Source organism: Pan troglodytes, chromosome 6, assembly GCF_028858775.2.
Source record: "Pan troglodytes isolate AG18354 chromosome 6, NHGRI_mPanTro3-v2.0_pri, whole genome shotgun sequence".
Taxonomy (NCBI): Eukaryota; Metazoa; Chordata; class Mammalia; order Primates; family Hominidae; genus Pan; species Pan troglodytes.
This window is the reverse complement of record NC_072404.2, coordinates 137,517,009-137,537,685: the sequence shown is the minus strand read 5'-3', so window position 1 is coordinate 137,537,685 and position 20,677 is coordinate 137,517,009. Positions and strand designations below refer to the sequence as shown.

At 35.9% G+C, this 20,677-nt stretch overlaps 1 protein-coding gene across 6 annotated transcripts in view; it reads left to right on the top strand.

The window, feature by feature from the left end:
* The window catches only part of AASS (aminoadipate-semialdehyde synthase), a 72,427-nt gene that overhangs the window by 16,222 nt on the left and 35,528 nt on the right, over positions 1-20,677 (top strand). For all 6 annotated transcript variants that reach the window (XR_010158968.1, XR_010158969.1, XM_024358029.3 and 3 more), the window contains 8 exons: positions 1,620-1,704; positions 9,452-9,519; positions 9,628-9,774; positions 11,119-11,197; positions 11,312-11,439; positions 12,845-12,993; positions 14,328-14,450; positions 14,819-14,930. Coding sequence is in view for 4 of the 6 variants with exons in the window: in XM_024358029.3 (XP_024213797.1) it covers positions 1,620-1,704; positions 9,452-9,519; positions 9,628-9,774; positions 11,119-11,197; positions 11,312-11,439; positions 12,845-12,993; positions 14,328-14,450; positions 14,819-14,930 (891 nt within the window). In the remaining 2 variants the exon portion in view is untranslated. The remainder of the gene's footprint in view (positions 1-1,619; positions 1,705-9,451; positions 9,520-9,627; positions 9,775-11,118; positions 11,198-11,311; positions 11,440-12,844; positions 12,994-14,327; positions 14,451-14,818; positions 14,931-20,677) is intronic.

Here is a 20,677-nt window from a genome sequence, read left to right as displayed (position 1 = left end):
AGGAGAGCAGTCAGGAATGACTCCAGGTTTTGGCCTGAGCTACTTGAAGCAATTGCCATGGAATGACATGATGCCACTACAAGAGAAAAAGGCTTCGGTGGGCAAATCAAGAGTTGAGTTTAGGGTCTGCCAAGTTTAATATTCTATTAGACATTTAAAGGGATAATCTAAGAGGGCTGTTGGATATGAGTCTGAAGCTCAGGAGGGCGGCTTCTCCTGACATACATTTTGTAGTTGTGAGAGACCAGGTGGTGTCTAGAGCCACGAGAATGGATGCGCCTAGGAAGGGAGTATAGAAAAAGAAGTCTAAGGTCCACATCTTCAAGATGTTAGAGCTAGGATCCGAGATTAGGGCAGAGGATTGGAGGGTTCATAAACAGTAAAAGCAATGGAAAATACCTATTATATAGGAGTGTAAAATACTTCCAATTGATTCCAAATACAGTAGACCAGGGTGACAGTTAATTTGTAGTATTTCTAAAGAATAAGTTCAAAAGTAATTAATGGAAATAATACTATAGAAAGAATGTTCCACTTTAAGCAAATAAAGTATTTATAAATTACTTTAGAACCTTTATTTGTTATTTTAACTTTTGTTCATTATAAGAAAATTTTAAAAAACTGACCTAACAGGGCTGCTTTTGGGCAGCATTTTGTAACCAATTACTTGGAGTTGGAAGAATGATAAACATTCTTAAATTCATGAACATGATAAAAATTATACGATCTTTGAGGAAATAAAATTACTGTTTAAAATAGTGTATAATTACAATACACTAATATGTTTTAAGCATGAATTACTAATGCTTTCCTGAGAGAGGAAAGGTTTTCAAGGAAAGAGGAAGAATATGTTTTTAGTGAAGGCAAGGAAGAGAAATGACATAAAGGTGGAATATGAGAAAAGGAGAGGAGTCAGGAATCACTCCAGGTTTTATCCTGAGCTACTCGAAGGAATCGTGTACTACTTTTAATAGGAAGGTTACCTGTAAAAGGAAGGAGAGGGAAAAAGAAAAAGAGAGGAGAAGGAGGAAGAGAGAGAAAAATATCTGTGCTTGGACTTGAGAGAGTGTTATTTTCCAGGTTGAGAGAGAGTGTTATTTTCCAGGTAGAAGAGACTTGAGTGTACTTAGAATGGTTGAGAAAGAATGTAAAGAGGGATGATGCAAGAAAGAGGTAATAGTTCAAGAAGAGTGGTCTTGGAGGACATGAGAGAAGCTGGGATCTAGGTCACAGAGATTCGTCTCAAAAGGGATCTGTTTTCTTTGACCAGAAGGAAGGATGTAAGGATGAGAGGGGCTTTAGACATGTTTATAGATGGTGCTGGGTGGGTGGGGGCAGAAAGTTAAAGGAAATTCTACCTTTATTATTTCATTGCTTACCATCAAGGGGGGTATAGCACCTGCTACAAACATTTTTTCATTTCTAATTACAAGCCTACCATTGGTTTGCTACCTGGCGTTTTCTAAATATTTCATGGTATACCTGATGGTAGCTTCTGTTAGCAAGTTAAGGTGTATTTCAGAGGAAAAAATGTGAAATATTTACTTGCTCATATATGTCTTTACTTGTTAAAATTGAGCTTAATGGGTCCAGTTGAAATTTTTTTATCCTCTTTTCAGGAAATTCGCCTTATTGATTATGAGAAAATGGTGGATCATAGAGGAGTACGGGTAGTGGCATTTGGACAGTGGGCTGGTGTGGCAGGTAAGTATGCCAGGGCTTACATCCCCCACTTTCTAAATTGGCTTGGGGAATAACTGTGAGTTTTCTCTTTTCTGTGGCAAGGGGATAGGAGTGTTTATTTCCATGGAAAAAATTAAAATGAAGGTATGCTGAAGGATGATGAATACAAGTGGAATAAAGTATGAAGATAAATGGTTAAAAACATTTTATTGCAAAAATTCAAAGGAAAAAGCAGGGAGAAGGATAACAACTACAAACAAGCTCTGATTTTTTGGTAGTTCCTTTCGAAAGGCTAGAAGGAGGTACCAGTTCGGTAATGAGACGTTGAGAATTAGAAGATAGGGAGAAATAGAAAGGGAAAAAAGGTCCAGGGGCAGGAATTTTGTCCAGTTAATTCTTTGAACCTTGTTTGGTTAAGAAACACCACAATATGTTGTAGCTCTGTTTCAGATCAGACTACTTGCAGGTCTAATAAGGAAGGTCATGACTTCAGTACTATTTGTTTGACCTTGTTATATAAAAATAGAAGATTCCTTATGTAAAAAGTAAAAGTAGAGGTTCCTCTTCAAAGACTTTCGTCCCCATTTAATTAGGAATAAATAGTAACTTCTCTTAGAAGCAAAATTTATTCAGACCTGTGCTTCTAAATATTTGCCCCGGCAGGCTTATACTGGTCCAAGCAAGCATTAAGTCATAGCCTGTTCCTCTTCCTTATTTAAAAGTGTTTTTACCTTTCTCAGCATTCCACAAGTTACTTCCTCCTTCCTTTGTTCTCCTCTACCTTTGCCTCTTTTAAAAAGTTCTAAGTTGCTAGCCAATAGGAACAAATACAGAACGTGAGGTCTCGTTCCAGCCAGTGGAAACCGGACACAGCAGTAGGGTGGACGTGTCAGGTTATAAATGACCCTGTCTCTTTTGTTCGGTGTACTCTTGTGGCAAAACTGCTGGTGAGTGTACCCTTTCTGCAGGAAGTAAAAATGGCCTTACTAAATAAATTAAATTTATGTTCATGTGCTGTTTCTTTACGGCACCAGGGAACAAGCATTTCAAACGCTTATTATGGCTTATGTCATTCTGCTTATTATTAATATTATACTTGAATCCACCTGCTTTTTAAATAATAAAGAAATCTAAGCAAAAATGTGAAATTCAAAAAATTCTTTTACTTAAAACCAATTCAGGCAGGGCATGGTGGCTCATGCCTGTAATCCCAGCACTTTGGGAGGCTGAGGCGGGCGGATCATTTGAGGTCAGGAGTTTGAGACCAGCCTGACCAATATGGTGAAATCCCTTCTCTACTAAAAATACAAAAATTAGCCGTTGGTGGTGCATGTCTATAATCCCAGCTACTCAGAAGGTTGAGGCATGAGAATTGCTTGAACCCAGGAGGCAGAGTTTGCAGTGAGCCGAGATCACGCCACTGCACTCCAGTTTGGGCAACAGAGCAAAACTCTGTCTTTAAAAACAAACAAACAAATTCATTGTTTTTATTCACTCACCTCATATCTTTCCTCACCCAACACCCAAATCAGCTCTATTAAACTAACAGAAAATTAAATTTCTTAGTATAAAAGCAGTAATAGAGAGACCTCTGATGACTATGATTCCTAGGGCCTTTCAGGACTCATCCAGATGAGGGTTTTATTTACCTAGACAGAATTAATACGTTGGAATTAAGTTGATTTATTTAGAAGTCACCATATTCAGAAGTAGGACCACATCCATGAATAGGATGTGGTTCATGTTCTTAGAGAAGCATTCAGGAAAGTAAACACAAATACAATGCTAGTGCTAATTGCTATAAGAAAGGTATTTGAGACTGGGTGCGGTGGCTCACACCTGTAATCCCAGCACTTCGGGAGGCCGAAGAGGGCAGATCACCTGAGGTCCAGAGTTCAAGACCGGCCTGGCCAACATGGTGAAACCCCATCTCTACTAAAAATACAAAAATTAGCCGGGCGTGATGGTGGGTGCCTGTAATCCCAGCTACTTGGGAGGCTGAAGCAGGAGAATCGCTTGAACCTGAGAGGTGGAGGTTGCAGGAAGCTGAGATCATGCCATTGCACTCCAGCCTGGGAGACAGAGTAAGACTCCATCTCAAAAAACAAACAAACAAACACACAAAAAACAAACAAAACAAAAGGTATTTGAACTTGGCTGTTGCAAAAGCTTTCTTTTAAAAAGTGCCTTTGAAGGTGAGATCTGAAGAATGATTAAAAATGATTCAGGGAAGTAGGCGAGGACAGTACAAGTGTGCAAAGCTCAAAGTGAAGAGGGGGAAAATAATAGTTTTGAGGAATAGAAATAAGTTCAGTATAATTAGAGTGTATATGGAAATAACTATATGTGGTTCTTATAAGTATTTAGAAGGTGGAATTCACAGGATGTGGTGACTGATTGGATGTAGGAGTGAGGGGGTGAGGGAGACACAATAAAGATGACTTGCAGGTTACCAACTTGGACAGTGATTCAGTTCTTTCAGTACCCACAGGAATGGAGGAAGAATTTGGGGGAAGAGAGTAAATGAGTTCTGTATAGGACAATGTATTAGTAGATTACATACTAAGTTGCTATAATGGAGACTCCACAAAACAGAGCTTACATAAGCTAGAAGTCCAGGAGTAAGAAGTCTAGGGATGGTGGAATGAGAGGAAGCCTTTGCTATTGTCAACACTTGGCTTTCATTTCTAAGGTGACCCTTCAGGTTGCTATTTTCCAGTCAGTGGAAAGGGGAGAAAGGAAGTAAGGCAAGTAGCTTCCTTTCTAAGGATGTGACCAAGAATCTGAACATATTATTTCTGCTCATACCCATTGGTCAAAATTGACTGAGAAATGTAATCTATAACTGGGCAAATATGTCTGCTGCAAAAACCATGTGCCCTCCATCTGTGAAAGATTAACTGAGGTCAGACTTACTATCCTGTCATTAACCAACTAGAAAAATTGAATGAGATATAGAAAACAATGTTATCAGACATTGGACAACAGGCAGTACAGACTTGTGATCCTTGATAGATGGAAAATAGATGAGGTGAGCTCTATGTTCACCCTGGCTTTCTGTCTGGAGAAATTATCAGATGGTATGAATATGGAAATGTGACGCAAAGCTTGGTGAACTCAATAAGCTGAGGAGATAGGAGTTGGGGAGCCTGAGTTGGCTGGACTTGACAACACATAGTACCAAACAGTGAGGAGCTATGCAGAAATGGTGTTCCAGAAATATGCTTAGGGGTCTTGCTAAGTGGAGGATGAAAATTCATGAGACTGGCTTAGGAACAATTTGTGGAAAAGAACAATTGCCAGGGAACTCTATGGAAAACTGTTCTCAGAGTTTGTCCCATCAGCCAGAGTGGAGAGACTTAACTGAATGTATAAGGCTTTCAGGGAAGCCCTGAAGTGTGTGGCTAAACCAGCTCTTAATAAAGCCTACTCTACATTCATTTCTATAAAAGCTTAAAAATGAGCCTAATGTCTACTTTGAGAGAGATGCAATTAGCACACAAGCAGATTAAAACAGCTATAATAAATGTTCAGTATGTTCACGTTTTAAATGGAAACATAAACAAAATGAGGAGAGAAATAGAGGAAATCAATCCATCTACCTATCAATCAATAGATACCACGGAGGAAAATCTATACATAAGCAGAGGATTAGAGAACATATATAGATTTTCTTCTGTAGTGTCTATTGATTGATAGATATATGGTGGATAGATTGATTTCCTGTACTCCTCATTTTGTTTGTGTTTTCATTTAATCCTTGAGCACATTGACCAGCATCTCTGTCATTTCTTGTTTCTGGGATTGTTTCCGTTGTTGATTATCTCCAGGTTAATGTTCCATTGCAAGACTCATAATTTTTTACTGAATGCCAGACATTGTTCATTTTACATTGTTGATAGATTTTGTTGTTTTCCTTTTAGGAGCATTGGGCTTTGTTCTAATAGGCAATTGTTTGTGGATTACATTGATTCTCTTAAGGCTTGTTTTCCTTTCACCTGCCTCTCTTCCTTCTGGGACTCCAAATACACACGTATTAGAGCATTTGTTCACCACCTGTCACTTAAATTCTGGTTTTTTTTCTCAGTCTTTTTCTCTTTTTATGCTCCATTTTGTTTAATTTCTACTGCAGTGAGGAAGGAAGAAAGGAAAGAAATCATGACCGGAACATTCCCATATCTTGATAAAAATTATAAATACACAGATAAGTGAAGTTCAATAAACCCCAAGCCAAAAATAGAAATAAAAAATCACAAAGAAAATGACAGTAGAACCATCATAATTGTCTTGCTAAAAAATAATGATAAAAACATTGAAAATAAATGGGAAAAAGGAACCATATACATAGAATAACTAAGATAAACATCAAACTTCTAATCAGAAACAGTTTAAGCTAGCAGAAAGTGGAGCAACATCTTTAAAGTGCTGAAAGAAAACAAACAACTTATAATTTTATGCACAGTACAATATATTTCCAAAGACAATATCTTTTCAATATCTTTCTGGACATCTTTCTAGAAAATGAAGATTAAACACAGATTTTCTGGTCAAATGAAAGCTGATAAAATTCACTGACATAGAAGTATTTAAAAAATTTCTCAAGCAGAAGGAAATGAAGTCAGTTGAAAACATGGATTGAATTAAAGGAATAAAGAACACTACAAATGGTAGAATGTAAACAAACATAAAAAACATCATATCTTATTTTAAAACTTTTCTTTAGGGCTGGGCCCAGTCGCTCACTTTGGGAGTCCAGGGCAGGCTGATTGCTTGAGCTCAGGAGTTTGAGACCAGCCTGGGCACACGATGAAGTCCCATCTCTACAAAAAAATGCAAGAGTAGCTGGGCTTGGCGGTGCGTGCCTGTCATCCCAGCTGCTTGGGAGGCTGAGGTGGGAGGATTGCTTGAGTCTGGGAGGTTGAGGCTGCAGTGAACTGTGTTCATGCCACTACACTCCAGCCTGGGTGACAAAGTGAGTTAACTGTCTCAAAAAACAAAAAAATTCTTTAAAAGATAATTGATAGTTTCAAATGAAACAATGTATTGTGATATTCATAACACAGGTAGAAATAAAACTTATGTCACCAATAATGATGGACAGGTGAAAAGGAATAGAACCATACTTTTGTAACAAGTTTATTTTATTATACCGGAAGTAGTATAATATTACTTGATAGTTGACTATAATAAGATAAAGATGCATATGGTAACCTAGAACAATGATTAAAAATAAAACAAGGCTCTAAAGCTAATAAGCCAATAATGGATGTAAAATTCATACTAAGAAATACACAGTTCAAGCAAAAATACAAGAAAAAGGGCATTAAAAAAACAAAGTACAAATGAAATAAGAACACAAACAGCAACATGGTAGCTTTAAATTTAGCTATATCAATAGTTACATTAATGGCCTAAAAACTCCCAGATAGGCTATAGAATGAGTCACAAAACAATTTTTGATAAATTTGAAAGTCTGAAATCATACAGTATGTATTCTGACTGTAATAGAATTGACCTAGAAGTTTTTATAGAAAGATATTTGGAAATTTTCCAAATATTTGGGAGATATTCAATGTAATTTTGAATAACTGATGGATTAAGAAGAAATCACAGGAAAATTAGAAGACATTTTTAAGAGAATAAAAATTTAAAGTATAGCTTATCAAAATGTGTGGGGTATAAAGTAGCAATTAGAAAGAAATTTACAGCATTTAATTCTTTTATTAGAGAAGACAGTTTTTAAATTAATAATTTGTGCTTCCACTATAAGAAGCTAGAAAATCAAAGAGAAATTAAATCAAACGCAAGTAGAAAGAAATAAATAATAAAGATACAGAGAAAATTAATCAAACTAAAACAGGAAAAGAATAGAGAAAATCAATGAAACCAAAACCTGGTTCTCTGAAAAACATCAATAAAATTAATTAACATCTAGGAGACTGATAGAAAAAGAGAGAAGACAATATTTACTAAGAAGGAATACTAGGGGGCCATCACTATATCTTTTAAATATTAAAAGGATAAAGGAATATTATGAATAGGTCAATGAATTTGGCAACCTTGATGAACTAGATAAATTTTCAAAATGTACAAATTACCAGAATCAGCTCAAGAAGAAATTGAAAACTTAAGTATCAAGGTACAAACTAAATTCCACTAATAGGCATTTATTAAGAGAAATAAAATATTTTATACAAAGAATTTTTTTATAGCAACTCCATTTATAATAGCCTGGAAACAACCCAAATGATGAGCAGAGAAATCAACTGAAATAGAAATGGGAAACTCTTCAACAATAAAAGACTATACTGATACACACAAAATATGTATGAATCTCAAAAACACGATGCTGAGTAAAAGCCGACACATTGTAAAAGAGTACAATTGACCCTTGAACAACACGAGTTTGAACTGCATGAGTCCGCTTATATTCATGGGATGCAAAATCCACCTTTATGGGGGGCCACCTTTTCATACAGGCAGGTGTCACAGAACTGACTGTGGGACTTGAGTATGCCCAGATTTTAACATATGTAGGGGTCTTAGAACGAATCCCCTGCATATACTGAGAGACGACTGCTTAAAATTTCATTTATATGTAACTTTAGAAGAACTTAATCTATATAGAGAGAAAGATCAGTAGTTGTGGAGACCAGGAGTTGGTGAAATACTCTGTATCTTGATCAGGGCGGTAATAACACAGATGTGTATATTTGTTAACAGTTACCAAACTATACATTTTAAATGGGTGCATTATGTTGTATGTAAACTATTTCTTTATAAGTTGACTTTAGAAAAATGACAAAAGAAAATTTGGTAGGGATGTTTGTTGGGGGTGAGGATGGGGAATGGAGGAGCATGGAAAGTTCTTTCCTAAAAAGAATAAGGAAAGAATGGATGCTCAGGTCTTTGCTGCAGGGATGCTGAATTTTAGCTTTCTGAAGAACATCCAAATTGAGACAGACATAAAAAGGTGGCTGGCTAAGTTTTGAAATCAAAAGAAAGATCTGTTTTCAAGAGAGAGACTTGAAGTCGTCTGCATATAGATAGTACTTGAAATTTAGGACTAGATGAGATTACCTAAGGGACAAATGTAGATATGGAAGAAAATAGAGCCCAGGACATAATCCTGAGGGTGAATAATATAAAAGGAATTGCCACAGGAAGAGGGTCCTACAGAAACGTAGGATTAAAAATTTCAAGTTGGGATGCTGAGGGGCACTCTTCGTTTCAACAAAGAAGAGGTCTGCATTGCCAAGTACTTCTGATCTGATCTACAATGTGTCCACTGAGTTTAGCTATTTAGGTCACTAAATAGATGATGGGAGCCCTAGGGTTAATGGTGACTTTGTTTTTGTTTGTTCATTTGTTTTTGTTATGGGAGGCATGGGAGCATGTTTAAATGCTGATAAGAATGAAGCAATAGGGAAGGATAGTGAGGGGAGTAACTCAGTAATAAATTCCTTGGGTGACAGGAAGGGATGGGATCCGGAGCCAAGATGGAGAGATTAGCCTTAGATAAGAAGAGGAACATTCTTCCTATTTTATCAGGATTGAAGGTGGAAGGAATAGGTGGGGATGCATTTGGGTTAGTGCATTTGATGGCAGAAAGTTGAGAGGATGGATACAATCTACTGAGGCCTCTTCTAAATCTGAGATGCGTGATCTGTGCTTCTGCAGGGCACCATGCAGATTGGAGAACGAGCAGAGAGAACAGCTTAAATTCTTCCCAACTAATAGTCTTTCTATTGGTCTGATTCTGTAACAGGAATGATCAACATTTTACATGGAATGGGTTTAAGGCTCCTTGCTTTGGGACATCACACACCTTTTATGGTAAGAGATGTTTATTTTGCTAATTTTTTTGAAAACACATCTCACACCTTAATAATAAAAAAATGCTGAGCTGGTGGACTAACTTGAGTTGTGTATGTTTGTTTTCAGCACATTGGCATGGCTCATAACTACAGGAATAGCAGTCAGGCTGTGCAAGCTGTCCGTGATGCTGGCTATGAAATATCTTTGGGTTTGATGCCTAAGTCAATAGGACCCTTAACATTTGTGTTCACAGGAACTGGTAATGTTTCTAAGGTAACTTTTACCTGACTTCCTTTTGTAAAACAATCCAAAACTTTGAAACTAACCCAAATGATGTGGGCAGGCATTTTGTGGGTATTTCAAATGGACTGGAGATTCTATTTTAGGCACTTTTCTTACCAATGTATTTTTCTCATAGTGAAAAGTAGTAATGATCTAAATATGTGTGTATGTGTGTATGTGTATGTGTGTGTATATATATGTGTGTGTGTGTATGTGTAAGTGTATATGTGTGTGTATATCTATACACACACATACACACATATAGCTTTTAGTTTATTGCTAGCTATCTGAGTCTTGGAATACCTTTTCTTCGTTTCTTTTTCTTTTTTTAAAAGAGATAATTCGGCCAAACATGGTGGCTCACGCCTACAATCCCAGTGCTTTGGGAGGCCGAGGCAGGCGGATCACCTGAGGTCAGGAGTTCGAGGCCAACCTGGCCAATATGGTAAAACACCACCTATACCAAAAATACAAAAATTAGCCAGGCATGGTGACGCACACCCATAATCCCGGCTACTAAGGAGGCTGAAGCAGGAGAATCGCTTGAACCCGGGAGGCAAATGTTGCAGTGAGCCGAGATTGCACCACTGCACTCCAGCCTGGGTGACAGAGCGAGACTCTGTCTCAAAATAAAATAAATAAATAAATAAATAGATAAATAAATAAATAAGATAATTCATTGTTACCAGTGTAAAGGTCTGTTCTGAGGGTGATCTGTTTTACCTCCATCACCAAAATGTCCACGAGTTTGAAAGTGACCTCACGATAACCATTTTTTAAGACTACTTGGAGTTTTGCAAACAAGATGTTAGGAAGATTCATTTAAGACTGGAATTCATGCTTTCTTCCTTCTCTGGTGGTTTTAAGAATGTGTTTGTAATCTCCTATAGAAACTTGTCATTGTAAAATAATTCCTGCTTCAAAGAAAATATTTTACAAATAGGATATCATTCTTATTATATTGTGAGGTAAGCATCTGATTATTTCTTTTGTAGGAAATATAATTTCCCCATTTGAAATAATTTCTGCAGTGGATCTAAAATAAATGGAAATATTTTTTCCCTCATTTCTAAACACTCTTATCGATACTCTGAGTAGCTTAAGTAAAAAAGAAAAAAATTAAAGCCCTTTCTAAGTGTGCTGTTCTAACAGGAATAAAAGCTAGCTAGCAGGCTGGTTGTAAGCAACTCATCTGTATTTCTGTGTTGCAGTCCTGGTTGTAGGGAAGGCAAGTGGAGCTATGTAATTGTTGGGAAAATGATCAGATCTTTGCAGAAAACCATGTTGGTTCTTTTTCTATTGATTTTTGGATTTTTACTCATGTGTTATTTGTAGGGAGCCCAAGCAATCTTTAATGAGCTACCTTGTGAATATGTGGAGCCCCATGAATTAAAAGAAGTTTCCCAAACTGGAGGTAAGGGACAGGAGATGACTTTTAATGTTTTTAACAGTCTATGTTATAATATTTTATCACCATAAATTTTTATTATTTGTCACCCACTTTACTAATTTCTTTCTTCTTTGCAAGACCTCAGAAAAGTGTATGGGACGGTGTTAAGTCGTCATCATCATCTTGTCAGGAAAACAGATGCTGTGTATGATCCTGCAGAGTATGACAAACATCCGGAGCGCTACATAAGTCGTTTTAATACTGATGTGAGTATCATATTCACCTTTTAAGTTGGTTGCTTATGATACAGTGTAGGTAGACTATTTTCAAGGAGAGAAATTATGAATTGTACATTGGCTTTCAGTTTTCCTGTTGTGAGTCCTTTGGGTATCATGATTTGGCCTTTGGAGCTATCATCTTTTATGGTATTTGGAGTAGTCTCGCTTAGTGCTTTTGGTGGTTTCTGTGGATACACTCTTTGTTTCACTGTCTCCATTTCTGCTTCAGGTCTACATGTGCCCAATAGCTCTAAGCCATTTCCTGTGCGTTACTGTTTTCTGTATTTATCCTGGACTAGTTAGCACTGTGGGCAGAGCATAATGCCTATGACATTTGGTCTCAACATGGCCACAAATTGCAACCATAATCTCAGCCAGCAATCTTGAAATGCATGCCATTGATTATCAGGGTGAGGGTTAAATAGCGTTCCTATATAAGTGCAGACCATCCCCACTGAATGAAAAAGCTATTATACTTACAAATCAAATCCTTCGATGCGACACACATCTTATAAGAAATAAAATATATTTGTGTGCTCTATAGTCATTGGCCATGCAACATTCTTCCCCCAGATAAACTAACAAACCAAAAAATACATAAAACAAAAAATGCATGCATTTATTGTGAAAAAGAATGCTTTAAATAATTTTAAATATGTTTGACCAACATAGCATTTTCAGATTCTGGTATGAAATTTAGCCCTTATATCATGCAGGGCATGTTAGGGAAAAGAATTCTTACCTTCAGCTTGAGATGTTTGAAGAAGAAAAATTATGAACATAGTTTCAAACTGAAAAATTTGGAATCTAAGAAATCTTTATTCCTTCTCATTTCCCCAATCACAGAAGTATTGGTGATTGGATGCATCCTAAAACTGATACTGACCTAGTTGCCATGTATGCATGTATGTAGCACATTGCTCCATAGAGCTTACAGATGTTATCCGATTTAATCTTCACAGCATTCCTTTGAGGAATGGGGTGCGTATTATCCCCATCTGGCAAGTAAGAAAAATAGAGCCCAGGGAAGTTGAGGTAGCATGATTTAGGTCATACCCTACTGATATTAGAGCTGGAAATATAATTTTAGGTCCACCGTTTTTTGTTTGTTTTTGTCCTTTCATTTTTCTTCGGCATGCAATACATTATGGAATGAACACACTAATGTATTTATAGTCATATATTTCTCTATCATAGGGTAATTCTATACTGAAATCTGGGTGGCTATTTAATATCTTTGCCTCAAAAGATGGACACTGACATGGACAATAAGAAAATCAATTAGAAGTTACATTTAATTATTTCTCATAGAATTTACTGATAGCTTTCTTTCAGTATACTGTATTAAAATAGGCTATTTTCTATTTTCTTGAACCTGGAACTTGCATTACAGATTGCACCCTATACAACTTGCTTAATTAATGGAATCTACTGGGAACAAAACACTCCTCGCCTCCTAACCCGCCAAGATGCTCAGAGTCTCCTGGCTCCAGGCAAGTTCTCACCTGCTGGTGTGGAAGGCTGCCCTGCATTACCACACAAGTAAGGACTCTACTTCAGCAACGATAGTAGTTTTGACCAGCTGCTTCCATTATTAGAGGATCAAATATCACATATCAGAGGACTTGATTTCTAATGACTACTTCTCTGCCTTATCTTTCTTGACCTCTTGGCAGTACTCAACACTGTTAACCATCTCTCCTTTTTTTTTTTTTTTAATTTTATTGTATGTATTTATCTTTAGAGATGGGGTCTTGTTATGTTTCCCAGGCTGGTCTAAATCTCTGGACCCCAAGCAGACCTCCTGCCTTGGCCTCCCAAGGTACTGGGATTATAGGCATGAGCCACCATGCCCAGCCCACCTCCACTTCTTGAAACATTCTTCTTTTGTCTTCTGTGATGCCCCATGCAGCTCTGAAGCTATTTCCTCAGAGAAGTCTTCTCTTGTTTCTCCACTCTCATCTCTATCTCTAGTCTGTTACTCTGTTTTTTGTTTTGAAATTCCTCATTTATTTTCTCGTGTTTATGATTTTTCTCCCTCTTCCTAGAACTTAATCTCCTTGAGGATAGGGGGTCTCTTTCTCTTGGCCACAAGCACCTAGTACGTTGCCTGATATATAATAGGCATTGAAATAATTATTAAATATTGAATTAATTAATTAATATTTGTGGAAGAGTAAAAGATATGTTTGCTTTTCTAGGCATGTAACTGGCATCAAGTAAATGCCAAGGGAATGCTAGGAGCAACAACATCACCGGGGTTTAGAAGAAAGCAGAAGCATTGGGCGCAGCAAACCTTAAAGGGAGGAATGAGGAGAACAAGAATTCCAAGTGAAAGGATTGGTGCTTAATAAATATGGAGCTACCAAAGCATATTTAGGGTGCTGAATGTGTCAGTCTAGGTCTACATTGGTTCATGTATGCAAGTGGTAATTGGAGATTGGGCAGAAAAATTGTAGTCAACTTTTTGAATGCTGGACTGAAACTTTTGTTCGTAATTCTAGAGATTTCTGTGTAACCACATGTAAAACTATACAGTACTAAGCAGGGTGGAGGTAGCATAATTGAACCTTTCTGACTCTAGTCTGTTAATGATTTCTCTAGGAAAGCAATTCTCTGCGTTTGTTTCCTTTTTTCTTTTCTTTCTTTCTTTCTTTCTTTCTTTTTTTTTTTGGAGACTAAAATTCATACTGGGAAGATTCTCTGTATCACAGAACAGTGCAGAGTCCTGAAAAATGAGCTATAGGAAAAAGACCCCAAAAGCCTGGAAAATATTTGGGATCCACATTGAAAATTGTTCCAAACTCCTTTTTTTTAAGTCTTGTTGGAGACTTCAGAATTTCATCCTCTCATCTAAGTATTGATGTTATTTTCAGACTTGTGGCAATATGTGACATTTCAGCTGACACAGGAGGGTCTATAGAGTTTATGACTGAGTGTACAACAATAGAGCGTCCCTTTTGCATGTATGATGCAGACCAGCATATTATTCATGACAGGTGAGTTTGCTAAAGTTGTTAGATGATATTCCTCACTTAGTTACATTGATATACTACTCTAAAATTCTCAGTATTTTACATCTTTATGAAGTTATGAAAATTTGGAGAGATATACTCAAACATACTAAAATTTGGTGAAAAAAACATGCACATTTGAACACACACACATACACAAATATATTTAAATATGAGACGGGTTGCTGAAGAAGGAAAACGTTTTGTTTGAAAAGTTTTGTTTATTTTCGCGTATACTTTTATACAAAATTACAAATGATAATGAAGCAAATATAGTGGAGTAGACATCTGGAAAAGTCAGAACTTACAAATAATGTTTTGTGCTTCTGAATAAACCACATTGCTTCTTTTAGTGTTGAAGGCTCGGGGATCCTGATGTGTTCCATTGACAATTTGCCGGCACAGCTCCCAATTGAAGCTACAGAATGCTTTGGAGATATGCTTTACCCTTATGTTGAAGAAATGGTAAGCAGACTGGTAATATCAGTAACAACTCTGTGGCTTTAAATTGAATAATTGAGTAATTCTGTGAATGTTTTGGTCTTCTGTATCTAAGAAATCTGCTGTAAAATGAAATGCCAGCCCTTCCCTGAAATACTTACTGATACTATTTTATTTGACATATTCTGCTTACTTGTCTCTTGGGGTATATGATGATATCACTGCCTTCATGCTTAATTACAATTACATCTCTTTCCCATTATAGGTCTTTTATTAAGAATGTTCACCACGTGTGAGATAAAACATGCTTTATTTTTAATTCTTTGCCATCTATGTCAGTTCATATTGGGGCACTCTTATTGTGCCGTAATAACCAGGTCTGAAAAATTAGAAATATAGAACATTTTTATTGGGTTCTGGTCACTGATAGTTAAGTGACAGCTTATGTTGAGGTCATGTATTTTTCTTCTGTGATCATTGATTAGCTAATGAAATACCATGTTATCTAAATTCCATTTTCTTTATCAAAGAAAATTTTTCTTATTTCAGTTTTTATCCTAAGCATTCATAGCCTTCCTGCTTTATTTTTATTTCAGACTGTCTGCCTCTGCCAATGATTCCAATATAAAGAATGGCTCTTGCTCTTTTCATCTATATCTTCCCTCATAAGCTCTTACACTAAAATAGAACAATAGTTAGTGGGGCAAGAATAAATGAAATTTCCAGTCTGTGATCTTCTTTTCTTTCAAATAGTATTCCATTTTGACCCTTTCTTTTTCGTATTGGAATATGTCAACAGGGAGATGTAGCAGGCTTGAGAAAATGCAGGCAGCAGGCACTGTCATGGTTAGACATGATATTGCACCTACTAGGTGCAGGAAGTGTTCAAAGTACTAAATATATTTTAATTTTAAGTACTCATGAAAACCGTATTAGGTAAATACCATCATTAAATCCATTTTACCATCATTAAATCCATTATAAAACAAATACAGAGAAGTTAAGGATGTGTTGCTGATACAGTCAGTGCTGGATCTGCAATGTGTCTGGAGTTGGTGCTGAGGGATTAAAGAAGCAGGAGAAGGAGAGTACAAATGCCAGGCTTTGCTGGAGATATCAACTTGCTTTATAACCTTGAGCAGGGCACTCACTTCCTTTCTGAGCCTCAGATATTTCATCTGTAACATGAGGTGGTTGTAATGAATACATAATCTTATTTTATTTTATTTTATTTTTTTGAGACAGATTCTCGCCCTGTTGCCCAGGCTGGAGTGCAGTGATGCAATTGCGGCTCACTGCAACCTCCACCTCCCAGGTTCAAGCGATTCTTCCTGCCTCAGCCTCCCGAGTAGCCAGGACCACAGGTGTGTGCCACCACTCCTGGCTAATTTTTGTAGTTTTTAGTAGAGATGGGGTTTCACCATGTTGGCCAGGCTGGTCTTGAACTCCTGACCTCGTGATCCACCCGCCTCGGCCTCCCAAAGTGCTGGCATTACAGGCGTGAGCCACCGCGCCCAGCCATGAATACATAATCTTAACAGTTTCTCTACTTCTAAAATTTTATAATGGTAAATGTTTAAGTGGCCAAACTGTATGTATATAAAAAATACAATAATATATTTACCAAGATGTTTACCATTTTTGATGTTCTTCATTCATTTCCCTTTGGCATCATTTCCCTGCAGACTGAATAACTTAATTTATCACTTCTTACAGTACAGGTTTGCTGATGACAGATTCTCTTAGTTGTCCTTTATCTGAAAATGTCTTCATATTCTCTATTCTGCTAATCAGACATTTCTGTGCATTTTTAATTTCCGATGTTCTATTTTCAGTTCTAGAATTTCCGTTGGGTTCTTTTTTAAAAATTTTCTTTTGGTATTTTCTCTTTTTCTGCAGAGAGTTTCTATCTTTTCATTAATTATGAATGTATTTTTCGTTATTGCATTGAACATAGTTATAAAAACCACTTTACAATGTTCATCTCATACTTCCAACTTTCTGGGTCAATTTGTGGTTGAACTTTATTGATTGTCTTTTCCTTTGAGAATTGGTCATAGTCTTCTGGTTTTCATAGACTGAATAATTCTGGATTATGGCCTGGATGATGTGGATATTATGTACATTTATCAAATGCATTTTCTGTATTCATTGAGAAGATCATTTTTTCCTTTTCTCTGTTAATATGTGAATTGTGTCAGTTGGTTTTCAAATATCAAACTAACTTCACATTCTTAGGATAAATCCAACTTGGTTGTATGTTAACCTTTTATTTATGACTAAGTTCTGGTTGCTAAGGAATATACCAACATTTATTAATCTATTTTACCATTGGTAAACATTTGGGGTTGTGGAGATATATATATATATATATCTCCACATTATTTTGTTGAGTTTGCACATAGATTTATCTTGTTTAGGATTATTAACATCTATGTTCATTAGAGAGCTTAATCGATAACTTTATTTTATTATAAGGTCTTTGTCAGGTTTGGATATTAAGTTTATGTTGGCTTGAAAACAAGTTAGAGAGTATTTCCTTATTTTTGGTCTCAGGAACATTTTACATGAGATTAGTGTTAGTTCTACTTGATACAATTCATTAGCAAAACTATTTGGGTTGGTAGCATTTTTGTTTGTTTCTTTTTTTAGTTTTGAGGGTAAGTTTTAAAATTATAGATTACATTTTATTTAAAAACTGAAGAATGTTCAGATTTTTATTTTTCTTTGTCAATTTTGGTATGCTTATTTTCTAGGAATTTATATTTCATCTAAGTTGTAACCTTTATTGTCATTTTTTTTTTTAGTAATAACCTTATTAACTCTTTAATAGATTCTGTAGTGATTTCTCTTTTTCCTGATGTTGGTTGGGTATGCCTTCTGTTTTTTCTTAATCTGTTTTACCTGGAATTGATCAATTTTATTAGTCATCGCAAAAAATCAGTTCAACTTTGGTGATCATCTCTATTTTATATCATTTTCTGTTTTCTTAATTTATAATCTTACCTGTACTATATTCTTTATTTTACTTTATTGAGAGCTTAGTTAACCTTTCTTTTCATAACTTCTTGCAATAAGTGCTTAGGTAATTGTTTTCCTGTGTTTCTCTTTAGCAATATGGTCATTTTAAAGCCATTAGATTTACTTTGACTACAGCCCATTTTTGATTGTATTATCTCTTGTTTTGTTCTTTGACTTTCTTGTATATTCTGAGTATTACTTCCTTGTGAGACGTATAGTTTGCAAATACTTTCTCCCATTCTGTTGTTTCTTCACTCAATTGATCTTTTGTTTGTTTGTTTTGCTGTGCAGAAGCTTTTTAGTTTGATGTAATTCCATTTGTCTGTTTTTGGGTTTTGTGCTTGTGCTTTTGAGTTCTTATCCAAAAAATTCTTAACCAGGTCAATGTAATGAAGCATTTCCCCTATGTTTTTTTTTTCTTCTAGTAGTTTCATAGTTTTAGGTCTTCCATTTAAGTGTTTAATCCATTTTGAGTTGATTTGTTTATATGATGAGAAATAGGGGGTCTAGTTTTATTCTTCTGAATGTAGATATCCAATTTTCCCAGCACCATTTATTGAAGAGACTCTTCTTCCCTTAATGTTTGTTCTTGACACTTTTCTCCAAAACTGGTGGATATAGATGCATGGATTTCTTTCTGGGCTTGCTTTTCTGTTCCATTGGTTTATGTGTCTGCTGTTATGCCAGTACCATGCTGTTTTGGTTACTATAGCTTTGTAGTATATTTTGAAGTCAGGTAGTGTGATGCTTCCAGCTTCATTCTTTTTGCTAAATATTGTGTGACGATTTGGGGTCTTTTGTGATTTCATACTAGTTTTAGGATTGTCTTTTCTATTTCTGTGAAGATTATCTTTTTTTTTTTTTTTTTTTTTTTTTTTTTTTTGGTAAGGATTGCCCTGAATTGGTAGATTGCTTTGGGTAGTATGGGCATTTTAACAATATAAATTCTTCCATTCCATGAACATGGGAATATCTTTACATTTGTTTTTGTTTTCTTCAATGTCTTTTATCAATGTTTTACAGTTTTTAGTATAGAGATCTTTCATTTCCTTGGTTAAATTTATTCTTATGCATCTTATTTTTGCTGTGGCTATTGGAAATGGGATTTTTTTTCAGATTGTTCACAGTTGGCATATAGAAATGCTACTAATTTTTGTATGTTGATTTTACATTCTGCAATTTTACTAAATTTATCAGTTCCAACAGTGTTTTGATGGAGTCTTTAGGGTTTTCTATATATAAGATTTCGTCATCTTCAAACAAGGACAATTTGACTTCCTGCTTTCCAATTTGGGTACCTTTGTTTTCTTTTTTTTTGCCTAGTTACACTGACTAGAACATCCAGTACTATGTTGAATAGTAGCATCCTTTTCTTGTTCCATATCTTAGAGAAAAAGCTTGCAGTTTTCCATGATCAGTATGATGTTAGCTGTGGGTCTGTCAAATATGGCTTTTATTATGTTGAGGTATGTACCCTGTATGCCAAATTTGATGAAAGTTTTTATCATAAGGTGATGTTGAATTTGTCAAATATTTTTTTCTGTTTCTGTTGGAATAATCGTATGGTTTTTGTCCTTCATTCTGTCAATGTGATAAATTATGTTTATTAATTTGCATATGTTGAACCATTCTTGCACCCCTGGAATGAATCCCATTTATTATGGTGAATGCTCTTGTAAATATGCTGTTAAATTTGGTTTTCTAGTATTTTGTTGAAAATTTTTGTATCTATGTTCTTCAGGGATATTGGCCTGAAGTTTACTTTTTTTGTTACGTCCTTGTCTGATTTTGGTATCACGATAACACTGGCCTTATAGAATTAGTTTGGAAGAATTTCCTCCTCCTTGATATTCTGGAATAGTTTGAGAAGAATTGGTATTAAATCTTCTTTAAATGTTTGGTAGAGTTCAGTAGTGAAACCATCAGGTCCTGGGCTTTTCTTTGATGGGAGACTTTTTATTACTGATTCAATCTTGCTGCTTGTTATCGATTCGCCTATTCAGATTGTTTATTTTTTTCTGGTTCAATCTTGGTAGGTTGTATGTGTCCAGGAATTTGTTCATTTCTTCTAGGTTTTCCAAGTTTTTGGCACATCATTGTTCATAATGCTGTCTTATGATCCTTTGTATTTCTGTGGTATAAGTTGTAATGTCTCCTTTTTCATCTGTTTTTTTTTTTTTTTTTGAGTTGTGGGTGATTTCTTATGCAATATTGTTGCAGATGCTAATACATACTTAAAAAAAACTTTTAGGTTCAGGGGTACATGTGCAGGTTTGTTCTATAGGTAAACTTGTGTCACGAGGGGTGGATGTGCAGATTATTTCATCACCAGGGTATTAAGCCTACTACCCAATAGTCATTTTTTCTGCTCCTCTCCCTTCTCCCTCAGGAAGGCCCCAGTGTGTGTTGTTCCCCTCTATGTGTCTATGTGTCCTCATCATTTAGCTCCTGCTTGTAAGGGAGAGCATGCAGTATTTGGTTTTCTGTTCCTGCATTAATTTGCTAAGGATAATGGCTTCTAGCTCTATCCATGTTCCTGCAAAAGACATGATCTCATTCTTTTTTATGGCTTCATAGTATTCCATGGTGTACCACATGTTCTTTATACAGTCTATCATTTATAGGCATTTAGGTTGAGTCCATGTCTCTGCTATTTACAATAGTGCTCCAATTAGCACTCTTTACAACAGCATGTGCATGTGTATGTGTCCTTATGATAGAACATTTTATATTCCTTTGGGTATATACCC